The sequence below is a fragment of the Ambystoma mexicanum genome, chromosome 6q (assembly GCF_040938575.1).
Source record: "Ambystoma mexicanum isolate Mex_15411 chromosome 6q, UKY_AmexF1_1, whole genome shotgun sequence".
Lineage (NCBI taxonomy): Eukaryota > Metazoa > Chordata > Amphibia > Caudata > Ambystomatidae > Ambystoma > Ambystoma mexicanum.
Window position 1 is genome coordinate 939,784,760 of NC_090937.1, and position 19,084 is coordinate 939,803,843.

General features: G+C 43.7%; 1 protein-coding gene across 2 annotated transcripts in view; it reads right to left on the minus strand.

The window, feature by feature from the left end:
• The window catches only part of AGA (aspartylglucosaminidase), a 339,637-nt gene that overhangs the window by 297,686 nt on the left and 22,867 nt on the right, over positions 1–19,084 (minus strand). The window contains exon 2 of one of the 2 annotated variants that reach the window (XM_069631451.1): positions 12,069–12,222. The exons of the other annotated variant lie outside the window; for it this stretch is intronic. Coding sequence (XP_069487552.1) covers positions 12,069–12,222 — 154 coding nt within the window. The remainder of the gene's footprint in view (positions 1–12,068; positions 12,223–19,084) is intronic. 2 annotated transcript variants of the gene reach the window in all.

Here is a 19,084-nt window from a genome sequence, read left to right on the forward strand (position 1 = left end):
ATTGTTGGGTCGTGCGAGACGTCACTGCCGCCTTTTACTTAGGCAGTGACATTCTCAATCGCTTTGCCATTAGTTTGGACCTAATAAACTTCAAAGCTTGGTCCCGATTAGCGGATAATCCCATGGGCTTTGATGACCCAGAGAAAGCATTTAGGTCAGCTCAATTGCTGCCTTATGCAGTTGAAATTCAGATTGGAGAGGAAGTCACCGTCCCAGAAAGGACCCGACAATTCTCCCTGGAAGTGAAAGTGAAAAGGAGGACAGAAACTGAAAAACCCTGACACCTATATTCATCTAAATACTTCTATCCAAAAGCAAGGGTTGGGGGTAACCCCCACACCACTAGTCAATATAGAACATGACACCATTCCAACAGAGGTGGATAACAGCGACTTAAAGAGTATCACTCTAGCCGCAGGCACCATTATTGGAATGGCGGTTGATGACCGACATTTTTCCATAGATTTAGGCAATGAACTTTTAGTACCAATCCCCAAGGACTGTTTTGACAGTGATAGTGATGACAACACAACACCAGACAAAATATTTACCCGGCATGTGGGGGGGGGGGGGGGGTGGGGACTTCCTGGTGTACACTTCCTGCCCTTATGGTAAGGAAGATGTGACTTGTGACTTCAGGAGGGATGAGGTGATTTTCCAGGTCCATGAGGGCTTCCTTCCCCACCTGAAGCCACCAGTCCAAATCAGCACTCTGACCAGGGACTTCTCCACCCAGCTGGAGGAGGCCGCTCAGATAGCGAAACCGGAAGTCTTTCCAGGCTTCATGCAGATGGTTGACGAGTCAACCTAGCTGATTCCTGTGAGACTCTGGAGCAAGGGAAACAATTGAAACTAAGTTTCAAAACAACAATTCCCACGGACCCTGGCATGACTCCAGTGTTTGAAGAAATATCACTTGCCTCTCGCATCAATGGAGTCCCTTACTGAAATAATTAAGAACCTCGAGTCCCGTGGGATAATCGGTCCAGTCCACAGCACCTTCAATAATCTGGTGCTGGGGATATTGAAGCCAAACGGCCAGTGGAGACTCTGCGCCGACCTTAGGGAGCTCAACAAACGGGTCCATACTTCCCGATGGCCCCTTCCCTACATTGACCAAGGGCTGGCCCAGATCCTGGGGTCACAGGTATTCACTGCAATAGATCTGACCACTGGGTACTGGACTGCACCCGTCAGTAGGGAGGAACAATACAAGCTGGCCTTCACCTTTGGGGGGGGCAGCAGTACACCCTTCGGATACATCAACTCCGACAATGAATTCAACATTTTTCTACATAAAACCATGCCCAACCTGGGTGAGAGGGGTAACCTGGCCTATGTAGATGAGGTTCTCATCAAATGCTCAACTGTGGAGGAACACATAGCGGAGATCCGTTATGTTCTGACACAGTTGAGGGCCGCCGGAGCAAAACATTCCTTTCAAAAGGCACAGCGGTGTGGAACCCGTGTCAAATTCTTGGGGCATGAGATTACTCCTCAGGGTCTCCGTCCCCAGGAAAAGAAAGTGGAAGCACTCCAGAAATTGGAAGACCCCACAACTCTGGGGGAACTAAGGAGCCTCCTGGGACTGACTAATTACAGTAGAAAGTTCATTGAGGACTACGCAGAGATCACAAGACCCCTGATTCATCTTTTGAAGGGGGGGGGGGTGTCAAGTGGGAGTGGGGGTCCAGAACAAGCCGAGGCAGTAAGAGAACTCAAAAGAAGCCTCTCACAAGCGCCTTGCCTAGCTTACCCTGTCAAAAACAAGGAGTTCTTCTTGGAGACAGGGTTCTCTAATACATACTTGACTGAAGTATTATATCAAAAGCATGACAAGGTCAATAAATAAAGTAATCTCCTATGCAAGTAAAAGTTTATCCTCTGTGGAGGAAAAATTCTACGATTGCGAGAAGGCACTCCTGGCAACGGTGTGGGCATTGAAGAGTTACTGCCCGTTTATCCAGGGGGAACACATCATAGTGGAGACTCCACACCAGCCTCAGCAATATCTCCAAAGTGACAGAATCTGGGCCGGAAATGTGAGTAATTCCCGAATTACTTCCTGGATTCTGTCAATGCAAGGCTTTCCTTTGGAGGTCAGATATGGCCAAAACAAGAAGAGTCCCCTCGCGCAGGGTCTGGCTGACTTGCATGATTGTGCCAGAGAAAACTGTCTCGAGGATGAAAGTCTAAAAATCAAGGACAACATGGAGACATACCTCAATTCCCCACACAACGTCTTTGAAGAAGACAAGTGTGAGGGAATGCCCACTGTCTATGTGGATGGATGCTCTTACCATGTTGACAACAACGGGGAAAAAGAACTTGTGGCTGGCGTAGGGAATGCATGGGTGGATGAGACCCCAGAACCCTCCGCTGGGTACAAGATTGGTCCCCAAAGTAGTCAAGTGGCAGAGTTGATGGCTGTGCATCAAGCCATCCTCACTGCTGTCCAACATCAACTCCATGAACAGGCCATAATCACGGATTCGGAGTATGTATGCAACAGGATCATGGAGCACCTGGTTAACTGGAAAACCAGAGGCATGCTATGTGCTAATAATAAACCATTGAAACATGGGAAATTAATTCAAAACATTGATGATCTGGTCACCTCGAATGGGATGACCATCTACTGGAAAAAGATCAAGGGTCATTCCAAAGTAGAGGGCCCAGACAAAACTGGAAATGACCTAGCTGATCAGCTGGCCAAAACCGGAGCCATCCAAGGGGATCTACTATAGAGTCCCTGTTGGGGGAAATCCACATCACTGCTATCACTAGGTCCCAGACAAATGCTCACAATTAACTCAACTGCACAATGGAGTAAGGAGACCCCAGATGCTGATTTGATTACGGCTCAAAAAGGGGATCCAATAATTGGTAAGTTTTATCAACACATTGAGGACCCCGAGAACTTTCCCCTGACGGATACCGATTACATAGGGAAAGAGGACCTCAGAGTGTTGATGTAATGTCCAAAAATGTTCCGAAGCCAAGATGGTTTGTTGGTAAGGAAATCCCTAGCTGGCCATGATCAGTGGGTGGTCCCTACCTCATTCCGAATCCTGATGTTAAGTCACGCCCATGATGCGGCCACAGCCGGTCATAGGGGTTTTCATACAACACTTGAAATCTTAAGAGAGGTTGCATACTGGCAACACATGGGGCAGGACCTCGACCAATACTTGAAGGGGTGTCTTGTGTGTGCACAATTTCAGCCAACATCCCTCACACACCGTGCGCCTCTCCAAAAGAAGGGGATGACACTGCCTTGGTCAGATTTACAAGTCAACTATATCGGGACCGTAATTCGCTCCTCTAGGAGGAACCAGTACATTTTGACTGTGACATGCTTGTTTACTAAATGGGTGGAATGTCTCCCGAGCCCCAAACTGCAAGGCAGAGACAGCAGCTGCCCTGATGATCAACCACATCTTTTCGTGTTTTGGATTACCCCAAAGGATAGAGTCAGACCGAGGTAGCCACTTCACTAGCGAAGTAATGACAAAGATGTGGGAGATACTTGGGGTCAAAAGGAAGCTACACATTGCTTACCGGCCAGCCTCTAGTGGTGCAGTAGAGAGATACAACAAAACAATTGTGAGCATATTAAAAAAGTTTGTGGCAGATTCTGGGCCAAGTTGGGATATTTGATTATCTCTTGTCCTAATGGCCATCAGATCTACCCTTTCATCGGCAACCAAAATATCACCGTTTGAGCTGATGACTGGACGCAGGATGGTGCTTCCCCAGCATCTGCTCTACAGAACCCAAGAGCAGACATTGATCAATGCCTCCACAACTCACTAGTATGTTGAAAATCTAAGAAAACACCTCAACATGCTTTTGCCTATGCTCAGCGAAATCTAGAAAGATCTGCCAACAACATGAAGACCCACTATGACTTAAAGACTACCAGAAAAGAATAAAATGTAGGATAACAGGTCTATTTATACAATTTCCAAAGGAACCAGGCCAAACAGCACAAATGTTGGCCTAGCTGGAGGGGACCTTTTGAAATTGTAGACAAAAACTCACCAGTCGCCTACAAAATCCGCATCCGGAAGATAAGTGGGTCCATATTAACCAACTAAAGTGTTGCCATCCTAGGCACACTCTGCAGCAACTGGAGGAGTCTTCATGAACCCCAGAGGGGATCACGCCATCTCCCTAGAATTCCAACTACAAAATATTCCATATATAATCGATAACTTACAAATATAAAAACGTGTCCCGATTTGTCAAAATGCATGTGTCCGCCCCACTACATTAATAGTGGTGGGGAAATGTCTACAAATAGGTTTTGCTTTGTCATTATAGTTTTCATTGGAAACCATGGAGACTAAGACCAAGGAGGACCATCCAGGGACCGGGAGGAAAGATCCAAGGGGCCCAGAGTATCGCTCCATACTCACATCAGGACTGGGCGAGGAGAACTGGTCGATCCACCCCGGATGGAGGAAAGGATGATGAACATTGCCATTTTTGGAACCAAAAGAAGAGGGACTGATCATCCCAGTCTTGCGACTTCCCATTGATGGACGTTCAACACCAAATCGCAAGGGGGGGGGGCTTGTGGGATGTTCTGATCCACTAGTGAATGCCCTACAACATCACTGTGTGCTGCTTTCATCGAAAACAGTATGGTCACCAAAAAGCCATGTGTGCTAAAAATCTGTGAGAAGTGCGCAGGGAAACATGAAAAATAGGCTGCCAATCCATTTTGCCTATGTCAGTGGTAAAACAGGAGATCACACTGCCAAAACCTGGCATTGGGCTGCCCACAGAGTAAAATAAAACTGCTTGAAAAGGCAGTGCTGCATTGCCAGGAAAATCCAGAAGTGTTTAAAATCCGTTTTTCCTTGGCTGATTGAAAGTGCAAAATCATGGTTTCCAAACAGCAGAGAAGATCCAACATCCTTGTGGGGTGTTCACCATCACCTTATTTAAGGAATCCCCATAAGCACAATGACAGGAGAAACACCTTTCATCATAAAAAATCCACATTAAAAGGTGCTTGCATGGGAAAAATATGTCAGAAATGGGCGCAGTACCGCCGCTCGCCTGCGTCAGAAGCTCTCATTTCTTATACTGTCAATTTAAAACTTGTGTCTTAAAATAAAATTGTGGAAAAGAATAGACTTGCCATCAAAAGCAATATGGTTTGCTACAATTCTATTTCTATGTTTTAAAAAGACTGGAATGAAGAGATGTGTGTGTATATTTGTAGAAATGAAATTTTGTATTTTAGAAAAGCCCATTTTTAAGCAGTGTTTTAAAGTGGACTAATGTCAGTCACACTGGACTTCAAAGACATTCCACAGCTTCTCCCCAAACAAAGGAATCATCCGCCTGCTCTCTGCTCAGGAACTGGCATTGAGTTGTTAAGGGAAGAGGGTGGAGATTTTGGCCTGTTGCTCTGAGTGGAGACAAAAGGCTCCCTTGACTGAAAGGAAATGCAAATTCGGGCGTCAACAGAAACCCACTGCTAAGGAAGAGAGGCTCAGGTTGCTCTGGCCCAGCCAAACCTTGGAGGTTCAAGGAAATATCTTTTTGGAAAAAGACTCATAGAAAACTGAACAATTTGGAAAAATCTGTGTTTTATTGGTTGTTAATATAAAAATGTTACACACTAATTTGAGACTACTCTGAACCCTGTGCGATATTCGGAGACCGGACTATCAAAATATTGATATTGTAGTAATTGTGATCATGCTAGGAATATGAAAATGTACAGGATTATGCCCAGAAGTCATGTGCATGTATGTGGAAAAACGGGTACAGATCGGACATGGGGTAACCAACCAAAAGCTTGAAAAACTGTCAGTTTTGAACAGAAACTCTGAAGAAGATGCGACTCGGACAGATACGTGCTATATTATATATGTGATGTGAATATGTATTATTAGCAAATTGGTGATGTTTTAAATATGCTTTATATGAAAACTAGGTTTTTCTGTGTAGAAACAAAGGGGAGGGTTTTCCCTGAATTGTAAATTGCAGCATCACTATGACACTTGATTCCCTCTCAAATCAGGAGAGAGGAAATACTCTGACCAATCGGATCCCTAGGGGGTGGGCTTCGTATAATCAGCCTCCCACCCCTTGGGGAAATAGATAAATAGGGACAGTTTAGGACAGAGAGAGACACATTCACCCATCAACTGATTTACTGGCGAAGCGCTCTGCAGGAGAACCCAGATCCAAGACTCCAGACTGAAAGCAGAAGGCTAATTCCAAAGCTGAACCCTTCTCAGATGGGCCTTTAAAATCGTGCAACCTGATTTTAACCACTTCCCAAGGGGCACGTCAAGAATTGAATAGCCTGGCTGTGCTGTTTTGTGCTTCTTGCCAAGAACTCTTGCCAGAACCCAGAGATCCAAACCAGTAGAGCAGAGCTGAAACCAGATGGCTGTAAACTCCAGAACCAACCTGTCAGATCCAGTCCAGAGTGCCATGCAGAGACCAGAGTGCCTTGCTGAGCGCAGAACCAAGCGCCTGAATCCTGTCCGGTGGGCTAGCAGATTCCAGTCCAAAACCTTTGAACAGATCCTGACGGGCCTATTCCAAAACCATAGTTGTGAGTATTTAGCATAGAATTGTCCATAGCCAATCTCTTATCCTTAAGTAATCCAATCCAACCCACTCCAACACATCCAGACTGCATAGTAGAATCTCTTTTGCCTTTTCTGAATCTTTCCCTTACCCATATAGTACTTTGATAATTGTAGTGATAATATCATCTTTGCGCTAATATTTTGCTGAAGAAGGACAAGTGTCTTGGTGTGCAAAAGTCAGAGTGGAGGCGCCCTGTTCTGGTGGCTGTACCGTTGGGTATCTTGCATCTTCATAGCCTCCTTAGTGCCAAGAAAATTATTGTTTGTAATATTCAAAAGCGCATCTTTCATTTGAAAACCTTGACTCTTTTTGAGAAAAAAAATCAACCTCTACTAAAACCTCTAACTTTTGAACCGTACATGCTAGAAACGAAATATAAGTGTCAGATTGAAGCTAACATCCTCAGCTTTCAAACGGATATATGGTTTTTCTGTAATCACATTTCTCGCGCGCTGAAAAGTTTGCCACGAATCTGCATTTGGCTCCATTTCAACAAATGTAAAATCGCTTTTTCTTGCATTCAACCTCTGAAATCAGTTTCCTATCTGCTAGTCATCCAACCCTCATTGTTAGTGTGTACCTGAAGCTATCCAAAGCGGCTCCCACTAGTTTTGACTGCAATTTAGAGAATTAAATCCATTTTCAGTGTTTTCCCCATTCATTCAAATCGCATTCAAAAGCAATTGACCCGTTTTGAAATTATTCCCGTTTCTCTAAGCTTGCTCGGGGAATTGGGGTTGAAACTGCATTTGTAGAGTTTTTTTCCTGAAACCTGTTTCTCTCCTACCATTTCTATATTGCATATTAGAGGGGATTGAGTAGTATCAGAGGGAAAGAGTGATTACATTGCATTTGATTGAACACACAAAAGTATTATTTCTGTGCTGCATTCATTTCCTATCATTTGACTGAAACCACACAAAGTTTTATTCTATGCTACATTATTCTTCTCATACATGCTCCTACTGACTAAAGAGATTGTTGATTGTAATATCACCCAAAGCTGATCATTGTATAAATATTAATAGTGTGATATCTAGAGATTGTTCAAATTCATAAAAGTGTGATATATGTATTGTTGAAGTCCATATAACAAATCTTTTAACTTTGCAAAACAACCTTCTTGGTTCAGCGAGACTGGGGGGATTCAAAGAGAGGGGTGTGATATAAGGGTACATCATTCAGAAATAAAATAACTTTTAGACATAAAAATATATAATTAAGGGTTCCAGCTGGGCATCACACGCTAGGCATTGACTTATGCGGAGTGCTGGGTTGAAATCACTTACACCTGGTCCCTTGCCCCGGTATACTTGCCTGCCAGGACAAAAACACTTCTAATACTACTACAAGTACTTCAGTGGTAAAGTTCACTTCAACTGTAAAGACATGAAATACTAGGATTCCATTTATACCACAGGTAATGCAGCTTATGCTCCTCTCCACCTGAATCTCTCCTATCCGGTGGCCAGTTCTTCTGTCACAACAGTATCTCTTGATTTGAGCAGTTAACAATATCAACAACTTCAGGATGGGCCACTACTTCTGTGAAAACCTGGAACATATTTATTACCGTTTGTCCCGTTCTTGCCACCTGTAATGAAGATTATGCTCCTCTCCTCCTGAATATCTCCCATCAGGAGGGCAGCTCTTTTGGCAACGTTGTTTTCCCCAGTCTTGCCTCAACCAAACTCTGATAATGGCCTTTTACCACACTCATTCTGCTTCGGCTTAGACAATGCTGGTTTGGTTCTTTATTAGCAATTGCCTTCTCTCTAGCAATGGGGTTTACAATTAGGTTGTTTCTCAATTGCCCTCAACTGGCCTTGGCAATATCGTCTCTCATTATTTGCTTTCACATTTGCTCTCTCTTGGCAATATTGCTTGTTAATCTTCCTGAATATTCTTCTCTCTTGGCTTTGGAAATGGCTTTGATTCTTTTATATCTGTAACCTTCTTGGTTGTACCCATGGATCTTACTTTGCCGTTTTCATTTTTAATTGTTTTGTATCAGTTTGGTACGCAAATGTATTCTTACTCTGCCCCTCTTGCTTCTTTACAACAGTTTGGTATTCAATATTTGTAAGAGTGGCCAGTGGGCGATTACAGAGCGTTCTGGAGGACACGTAAAATTAGTGAACTCATTGGGTGCTGCATACGCATCTGTTCCCTCCGCTGCCACTCTGCCTTCTGCTTCCTCTGCCTCTTGCTTTATGGTAAGCTTCTTCCCACAGTACTCCCCAGTTGGCAAAGGAGCGTTACTATCTCCACAGGTGTGGGTCATTAACTTTATTAGGCAGCACCTTGCAGTTCAATGCCTCTGCATCACTCTTCCTCGTCCCAGTACTTTAGGCATTGTGGGATTTGAAGTCCCCAATGTTCAAATTGATTTTCTGTTCTAAAACTTCAATTTTACAATAAGCCATTAAGGCTGTAGCTTCTCGGGGAACGTTATTAAATGGGGGTTCCCATTCCTCCTATCCAGATCCCCTTCCACCCCCCTTGTGATCCTCCCGTAGAACACCAGCCCAGGATCAGGAAGCGTCTTCCTTTCCCTGGCCACATTGGAAGGGTCCCCGGCAAGGTTTTCTGGGGGAAATCAGCTCAGATTTATCACAGCCTCGAGGACATAATGTTTATTGTGTGTATCCGCAGTCAGTCTTCTGCTTCCATCTCATCTCCCGATATCACGTGATCCTCCGCTTACGGGTTGGTCACACTAGTCGGACGATATCCGGCGTAGTCCTCCTTAGCTGAGGTGGTGTGGGACCAACGTCCCCTGCTTCACTTCCGGATGAGCATAAAGGTCACATTGTTCTAGCCGTTTAGGCCAGCACAATCAAAGATGAAGGCCCAGGTGGCCTTCGCCCAGTGCACCCGACAGCCTTTGAAAGTACTACCTCAGCAGTCATGCAGCAGATGTAGGTTGCAAGGAGCCTTCGGGGCAAGCATTGCCAAGTGGTGATTTTCCTATCCATTGTCTGCTATGATAGAAGGAAAAAAACTATTACATTTGTGCCCGAGAGTTTATAACACTTTTATTTCGGTTTTCACCATTAATAGATACAAAATGCAAGCTACTGCACAACATAATTGAATATAAAAACAAGTTAAAATGTCCTCGCCAAACATTTAAAAGCTTCAACACTATAATTACATGAATCATTAATAAAATGCACATCTACACAGAATAATAATAAATAACACAACAGGTATCGAACGCTACTCCCAGGCTCCTCCCATATTGTGGTTTATTACCCTTTATTGTCACCATCGACTTATTGCCTTTATGGGGTCATTACAACATGAATCTTATTCCCCCTCTACCCCAGGGGTCATCAGTGTTCACCGGTGCAAGCAATTTCGAACAATGAGCATTGTCTCAGTTGTGGCTCATTTTTAGGATACTAGTGTGAAAACGTATTAGTCGGCAAGTCAATCAGTAATGAGTTGTTTCGAGTGAAAGTCCACAAAAACCCCACAATGAAATGAAAACAATTTTACGAAATGCATCACAAAAATAGAATACAATAAAAACTGCCAATTAAAAAAAAAATTCAAACATAATAACAGCCCCAATTGAAATTCAGTGCCATGTGCAACATAATGCTGGCGTACAAAATCCTTCATAGAGAAGGAATTGAAGTGCCTTGTTTTTTACATCTCTATGCAAAACCTATACATTTAGAGATGCTATGGCGGCATATTTGAGTGATGTGAATGCATGCAAACGTAAAGGGGACAAGAGTAAAAGAAAAATGCATGATGTCTTTCCCGTTAGAGAAAGATTTACAATGTAAAGAAATGTCCCTTTATATTGCGGATTAAAAACAGCCACTGGTACTCAGTTTAAAATGCACATAACGCGTCCAAACATAAACTGGTTCTATTGCATTCAAATATTCTGCTGGGCCGGATAGTCATTTGTTCTCCACAAGCCAAAGAAACTCCGAACCCCTGTTCGCTATATCAGATAAAAGCGAATCCACAAGAGCTTCTAAATTATACCTCAACGCTGTGCGTGTCCCGTTGTAGAAAGGATTAATTAATAAATAAATTTAGTAGCCCGGTTTAGCGCTTTGGTAACCCTGGTACTAATGGCCTTCATCCCCCGTTCCAGCACCTGGAACAGGGGATAACGGCCCAGAGCCCTCGTTATCCACACTCGCTTTGCTCGGCTGATAACTTGGGCTGCCACATTCATCATCCCTGGAAGCTTTGTGTGAAAAAGAGACTGATGCAGAGTCGTGGATGAGAATTAGAAGTTCATTTGAAGAGCACTTTTTCTAACGGATCACTAGGGAATCATATTTCGAACAGTATTTTTCTCCCCAATTGCGAGGAGTGCTGGTGGGCTCAGTGATTTGCATGAAGTGCAAAACAGAATGGGTAAATATATTTGAAATAATAAAAAAAGTTCGATATTAAAGTTAAAGTGGGCCTTCAGAAATGCTTTAAAACGTGGCTCTTTGTTTAACATCTGAACAGTGTCGCTAACTCTGTCTGAATTGTCTTTGATCCTTCCCTTAAACTCATGTAACATGTTAACAGCGCCTTGATGCCCTGGGGTTTAGTGCGTTTATAAATGTGAAAAATAAGTAAATAAATAAATGAGGGCTGTTTATACATATATGAAACTGGCTGAACTGTTAGTTTTGGCGGTGAAGATGTATAGCCCAAGCATGGTGGAAGGGTCCAGCCCCAAAGTAAAAATATGGCTACAAGACATTGCTAGTGGACAGGAACAATGCAAAAAAAGTCTACTGAATTGACCCTCCGATTATCAATCATGTTTGTTGGAACGATTTAACGTTGGTTCACCTCTCAGAGTGATGAATGTATCTATGGAAATATATTGCTGAACAACTAAAATACTACAAATCGATCTAAATTGCTTGATTTTGATGAACTGTGTAGGACAAGCTGTCCCTGTGAAATAGAGCATAATAACATGCACTTTCTTAGTATTATTGCTATAAAATGTTAATACACAATTAAAAAATAACGCACATATGAAATAGATTGCACCCACGATTGCCGACATATTCTAAAGAGGAAAAACAAGGTTTTCACCAACAAAGATCATAACAATTGGACACTAACCAGCTCATAAATTCTAAAAGTTCTTAGATTACCTTCTCCAACCATTGTATTTGGTTATTTATATAGCGCTCTTTCCCCATGTGTATGGCCTCAATGCACTTTGTGGTTGGAACGCCCTCAGTGACCAAAGTCAATGTGGTGGTGAAGATGTGGAGCAAAATTGAAATTGGTGTCTGAAGGGGTCGAGGGGGGCGCAGGAGATAAATAAAAGTGCATGACAAAAAACAATAACAGACGTTTGGAGGGACAAAGAGGTGAATTGATTCCATCTCTACATAGTAAAGCTGCGCTGAAATACACAAGATAAATTGGACAAGAAAATTGTCCTCATATGTGATTACCCATTCATAATCATGGCATCTAAAGTTGTCTCTCCATGTTCATCAGGGCTGCCGCCAAATCCAACAGAGCCATCACACTGGTTGATCTCACACTGGCCACAGCCCATCTCCACCGCATCCAGAGAAGACCCTCCAGACTGTAAAACACTCCATGCTGCATCCAATAATAAAAATAAAAAGCGCAGGACCATGTCCGTGTTAGCAAGTTATTTTATAAAAGTACTTAAATGAATGTTTCTAACTTGCATAACTATACTCTCTTATTAGGCATTATGTTACGGTGCTTTGCTATGACAGCTAGTCACTGGTCTCGTCAACGAGTACATTCAAACTGTTCTTTCATGAGTAGTTTTTGTACTTTTTTGACAGCAGCAGATGCAAAAGAACATTAACAAAGCAAATCGTTTTGGCTTTTGAATAAAGCCGAGGCTCTCTGCGCCGAGGTGGTGAGGAAAGAACATTAACAAAGCAAATCGTTTTGGCTTTTGAATAAAGCCGAGGCTCTCTCTGCCGAGGTGGTGAGGGTAGGGGAGATACAGAATGGGGCAGAGAGGGAAGCTGCAAGGTACGCTTTTCCACTTACATAGAACAATTACAGCATGTGCAGTAGCAGAAGAAATATGTACTATATAGTGCAGGAATGAGGGAATGCTGGCCGGTCACTTTCTTACAAACAGTGGATTTGAGGTGGGAAGGAGAGTGCACCTGGTCCTTCGGACTGAGACACAGACAAGGACTCGAACCCAGCTTTATGGACAGGACAGCCAATGTTACCTTGTCTCCAGTAAGGGACAACAGGCATCCCAGTCCACTTAATTTGCTATGGTGCTGGCTACCTACAGCAGGAGAGACAGATATGAAGCAAAATATAATTTCAGAGAAGGGGCCTCTCTAGACTGCATGCGACCTACGCTCCCCCACAGCTAATAAATCAGGCTTTAATGTCACGCAGTCTCGAGTAAGCCTTTAAATACCTTTTAGGGTTACCTGGAGGAGGTCGGGAGGGATACAGGGCTTACCAATGGTCACATGGGAATTGTGGTTTGCTAAATGCATCGGGGCAACGCACAACTTAATGAATGTTGGTCTCAAAAATAGTGGCGGTACAACAGCTACCAGTGCCCCAATGCGCCTTACCCACTCAAGGTAAACTAATTCACCGCCAGGGCCCAGTGCCAGTCAGTTCAAGCATGCCAATCACCTTCATCCACAATACGCCAAGCACATGCTTTCATATTCATGTGCAGGCTCAGTCGTCTTTAATGTGGGCTGTGAGGGATCAAGAGTAAGACTTGGACACTGGCATTTTCGGTGTTTACCAAAGATTTATCAAAAAGAAAAAAAGGGTTGGGGAAATCCTACCTATCCCTAACTCGAATTGGGGATTCCCTGGCTCAGAAAAATGAAGGAGTGTCTGTGTCAAGATTTCTAAAGCAAAGTTCTCCGTCTAAAATCCAAAACTGACCCTCAAACACTAAACCCAATCTAACGTGGTATGGGGAAATGTCATTTGGCTGAACACATGCAGCTTCCTTCCAAGGCTCCAAATATGAATTCTCTAAGGTACAGAAAAGAAAAAATGAATAAGGTTCCACTAGCCAAGGCCATTCCCTTCCGCTAGAGTCTCAGGTAATTCAAAGTGTCACTTCCCATATATTCCACAATCCCAAGGGGGTGGGGGGCATAGGGGGGGTAGCTCTTCCCTCGAGTTGTCTCTGTTTCACAACACTTTACAGTTCTTTCTCTTGACCCCTGATGCTTTTTTATTCCAGAAAGCAGTATGGTTCTTCCCTTTTGGTCCACAATTCAAAAAAGAGGGGGGGGGGGGGTTTCCCCCCGTTTTCTCAGCACTTCCTGGGGGATCTCTGCCCAGTTTCTCCAATCCCTGTTTACTCTCTGCCAGGGTTTTATTTCGCTACTTGGGTCAGGGTCCCAGACCTGCGGATTGCCTGGCTTACTCCGAGTTCTCCCACTATTTGAGTGCAAATCCCAGGTTCACACTCTTCATTAGCATTCACTCGCTGCAGTATCCAGGTAATTATATCTGTCATATGTCGGGCCACCAACCTTTCTCCAATTGTGTTAAATGTACCAGTTACCTTGTGTGGGATTTTGCTCCTTCCTAACGGCACACAGCATCTGCCATGAAGTGCCCCAGTGTCCCAATCTCCTCCTTTGGGATTATAGGTACTCTCTGGCAGCTTCAGCATCTCACTGTTTCCGCCGCTGTCCCGTCTGCTGCCTGGGAGCGCATCTCGTCAGCTTCTCAGTTCCCATCGCCCCTTCTCCATCGCTCGGCAGCTATTGCAGCACATCAAACACTCTTCCGCCTGACTTCCTTGGACACTGCTTGTTTTCCTCCCATGTCCCAACCCGTGTTGGGAGGGCCAATTCTTTCAGGTGTTCCATATTTGAATTTCCCGCCCTCTTTTAACATCTTCCAATGACTAGAAGGCAGCGTTGGCTTGTTATTTCTAGTGATCTTCACACTCCATCCCTCTACCTCGTCTCAGTGTTATAAAAAAGGAGGGGTGTACATCAGACCCAGACTTACTGCATAAGTGTTATTAAAGGGTGGTGGGAATGTATGCAAATCCCAGCACTTGTTAACATCCTCCAACAACTAGGCTTGCAGCTTCTAGTGATCTTAATTCCTCCATCTCTCTTTCTTGTCTCAGCATTAAAGGGGGAGGTATGCATATAAGGTTGGTGACCAGTAAACAGAGAATCGTTATCCACCCTACAATATGCCATACAAACATGGCGAGGTGAAGGAGTGTTGTTAGGTCCTAATGAAACAGGGGGAATACCATGTTTGACCTAGCAAGTCTATCCCACTCCCATAAGGGCTGTCTGCCCTCATGTAGTCCTTACTCCGATATCTTCTCCCAGGGTCATGATCAGGTGACTTCTGCCTTTCCCTGGCCACACGAGGAGAGACTTTCCATGGGAAAGGAGCAACGACAATCGCTAGATTTGGCACAGTGCCCTGTTGCAAGAAGAGAAGTGTTAAGCAAAGAGGCACAGAGGAACAGCCCTGGTTGGAGTGTATTTGAGCACAACCCAAGTAGCTGCCTATGAAAAGCTTCATCTATACATTATAAGGAGGGGTTTGCCCCCCCCCCTCCTTCTACTGCCGTTACCGCCTTCGAATCGTATCCAAATTGGGCAATAGATATTTCTCCCAGGAGCACTGTACCAGTATTTATATTTTAGACGGGATGCACAGGGCTCGAATTAAAAGGCAGGAGGAAGACCACCTGGCTCTCTCCCAGGCTGAAAACAAGAAATAAGTAGAACTATTACTACAAGAGCAAGTCACAGAAGGAATTTAATTCTTAAATTGAATAATACACCTACCTCTGAGGTCTTCTTTTAATACGGTTAACCTATTGATATTAATTCCAGTAAAGAAGGGACAACAACAGTCTATATGCCAGAGGTGCCGGCCCAACAAGAGGTCATGCAAGTGTGCATTCAGTAGGACGCAACAGAGAGAGGTGGAGGCTACTTGTTTATATGCAGTATGACCTTGACAGGGAGTGATTAAAAACACAAGGAGAGTAAAGGGTCCAAAAAGTCTCTCAGGAGGCTGTCTGATCCTCAGTACACAGCTGAAAGACTTCTGAAGATGGAGGAGTCCAGAGAAGATAAGAGAAAATTAGCAATACTCACCAGATGTAACAGGCTGTTAGGGAGCAGGCAAATGAGTAAACAGCCAGCAAGCAGGGTGCAAGCACCAAATTAATACCCTAGAAGCACTAAGTATACAAGCCAGCGTCGAATAACCAGTACTATTCAATCGCAAGCACAAGTCCTGTTGAGAAGCGCCGTCTTCTTCCTGGAGCAGTATAAATGGAGTGAGCAGACAGACCTCCGGTGCGGAGGTCATCCCCGGGCATGAGACATCTTTGTGCGCAACGCGACAACTAGCTAGTGTTGGAAGCTTAGTGCCATAGCACTGGCTGCTCCCGCTGTCCCAGGGCTGCTGCTGTGGCAAGCGCTAATCTCTGTAGGAATGGGCTTGGTTATGTACATGTTGAGCCGGGCACAGAGCCCAATACCAAAATCTGTGATCCAGATATATAATTCTGATGGGAGTTGTAGTCTGAAGAGGACTAGATTAAATCCCTGCTACTCTTATTTGTGAGAGTACTAAGACGGATCTAGCAATTGACTGTACACACTGGAAAATATTTCAGACGTGTATGTGCTTCTGAAACTTTGGATTTGATTAAACAGACTCACATGGTGTGTATATTGTGAGTTCCCAAACTCCCTTTCTGTGCAATGGCCAAGTACAGCCTGGGAGCCAAATAATAACTCACGTTGATTATGGCTAGGAAAATAATGTAATAGAAGTCATCCACTGGTTATATCGATGAGGAAGTCATCCACTGGTTATATCGATAAGCAGATTCCTTTAGCTATGAATCACTCAAGGAAGAAGGGAAATTATTTTTAACTGCCACCTGTTTTTCCCCCCCATTTTAAATTGCTCAATGAAAAATGACAAATATGCAATTCCTACATGTTCATGCAAAAGAAACACCATTGAAGGGAATCAATACTGCTTGACTGGTGTGTCCCAGGTCCATCAAAATAACTTTGTTAAATAGATTAGAACTAAATGTCTCATCATTCTAGGATTTCTTTAATACAACTTTAAACAGTGAGGTTTATCTCCATTTTAATGGGTCAGTTCATGCGATTGGACATTGCTCAAAATGTGACATCACAGTAAACCACTCATTGGGCAAACTAATGACGAGGGACATCCAATGGAAAACATTCCAACCTTTTGATGTGAGGTCATCTTGGATACTTTACATTAAACAATTATGATTTTCTAAAACATTGTGTTTCACACATACGATTGAGTTATTAATTAGTTTGCCAGATCACTCTCACTCAGGTGAATCAAATGTTGCTAATATCATCTCGACATGACATATAATGTGCATGTGACAGATTTGTGTTATTTTTCTTCTTGGCAGCCCTTGCCGATTTACTGACCTCTTCCCATATACTCAGTGAGCCTCGTGATTGGATTAATCATGGTCACAAAACATTTAAAGTTTCCTTGGCTATTTTTGATTCTTTGGATTAATCATGGTCACAAAACATTTAAAGTTTCCTTGGCTATTTTTGATTCTTAGGACAGGCCCTATTTGTTCTGGCCCCAAATAATGTACCGGGACTCATTGGGCATACTGACACAGGTATTCGGGGGGTGGGTGGTGGGGGTTAAGAGCAAATTCAGTTTTCCTTCAAAGAGGCTTCACAGTGAAGAGAAACTAGCTATTTTGGGCGTTTTATGCCCAATTGCTATCCCTGCTAGAGCCACTTGGATGTCCTGCAGGTGGGAGAATGTGTAGTGGCTGCGGGCTGCTCATCCTGCAGGCTTCCTGTGTGACAAATCCCAGTGGGGCTCCAAATGTGATCCCTCAACTGGGCTTAAAGATGCAGGACCTCTTTTTCTAGCATATGTCTCAGTGATCCCAATGGAAAAGTCAGAATAAAAGCATATTTAAAACAAAGTGTTCATAAGAGAAAGAGAGAAAAGTAGGAGCAGTTTGTAGAAAAGACATAGGGCAAAACTGGGGGCAGCAGTGACATATTGTCGAGACAAACCACATAATTTGCCATGTGCACTAGCAGCATTAAGGGCGGGCAGTACAAGGATATTTTGATGAGAGACTACACGATTTCATTTTGGTACAGCAGCATGAAGAGGGGGCAGGGGGTTGGGGGGGGAATGGGAGCAGACATATTATTGACCCAAAATGCATGATTTGTTATGGGCACCAAGCAGGGCTGGTAAAGTTTACCAGCACACTTGCATAGACGAGGAGATTTTGATGGGCGAGTAGTTTGCGCGATATTTGACCTTGCTGGCTCTTATGGAGATGTTTCAAACTTATTTCGCATTTACTGCAAACCAACTTTGTTTACAATAAATTGCAAATAAATATTTCACTGTGCATGGCTGATCTTTAGGTGGCAGCATTGCACCAAATATTAAATGTGCTCATGAAGCCATGCACCATTTTACCGAAAACACCTGTAAATGTTTTGTCACCCATCACTATGAGGCAAGTTCAGTTTTCTTAGGTCGAGTAAGTAAACTAAGGAACTCACGCTGCAGGTACAGTCAAATTTTTAAGAATTTGTGAGGTGTCACTAGCAGCATTAAAGTAGGGGAGCAGTCCTGGGCATATATTGAGACAGACTACATGACTTTCTGCACCACTGGCTAAAAATGGGGCCATCGAAGGCATATAATCGTGAAAGAGCCCTAATTTTCTTTGGATACTAGCAGCATAAAAATGTGTTTTACGGTGGCAATGAAAGCATGTATTTCTGGGTCACCAGTCATGAACATTTGATTTACAGGGTCTATGCTGTCACATACTGTTGAGAAAATCTGACGGTGCAGCTGACCTCCCTGCCCCCCCAGTGATTAAGAACACTGACACCTGGCAATTCCAAGGTTGGTGGTTGAAAAGCGATCTGGTGTAAAAATAGCTGTTCTTGGTGTTGTCATCAGAAGAACAACAAAACCTTACCTGAAGTCATCAATTGTGTATGTCTTTGCAGCTATACTGGCAACGAGCTGTGCAGTGGCCCCACCACCACCCACTGCAGCTAACCTGAGAGGCAAAGGTCTAGATAGGACATAGGCACAAAAGAGAAAGTTGTACTTGACCAGACAGAGATGAGCAGTGCTTTCAGTCAATTGGTGGTGTGCATGGGATCTCCAAAGAGAGCGAAATGTACCCCACAGTACATTTTGTGAGCACACCAGCAACCGAGCACTGCAGCAAAAGCCGGAACAATTCTACAGCTTGAGCCCCGCCCTGCACTCAGCGTGCTGAAACCTTGAAAGTCAAAGCTTACCTACCTTACTATCTCCTAGAAACAACTGCAAAAATGCTGCAAAGGTGTTCCATCGCACATGCATGCTCCTGCTACGCACAAACTTTAACTACATTTGACCCCTATCATAATCAAAC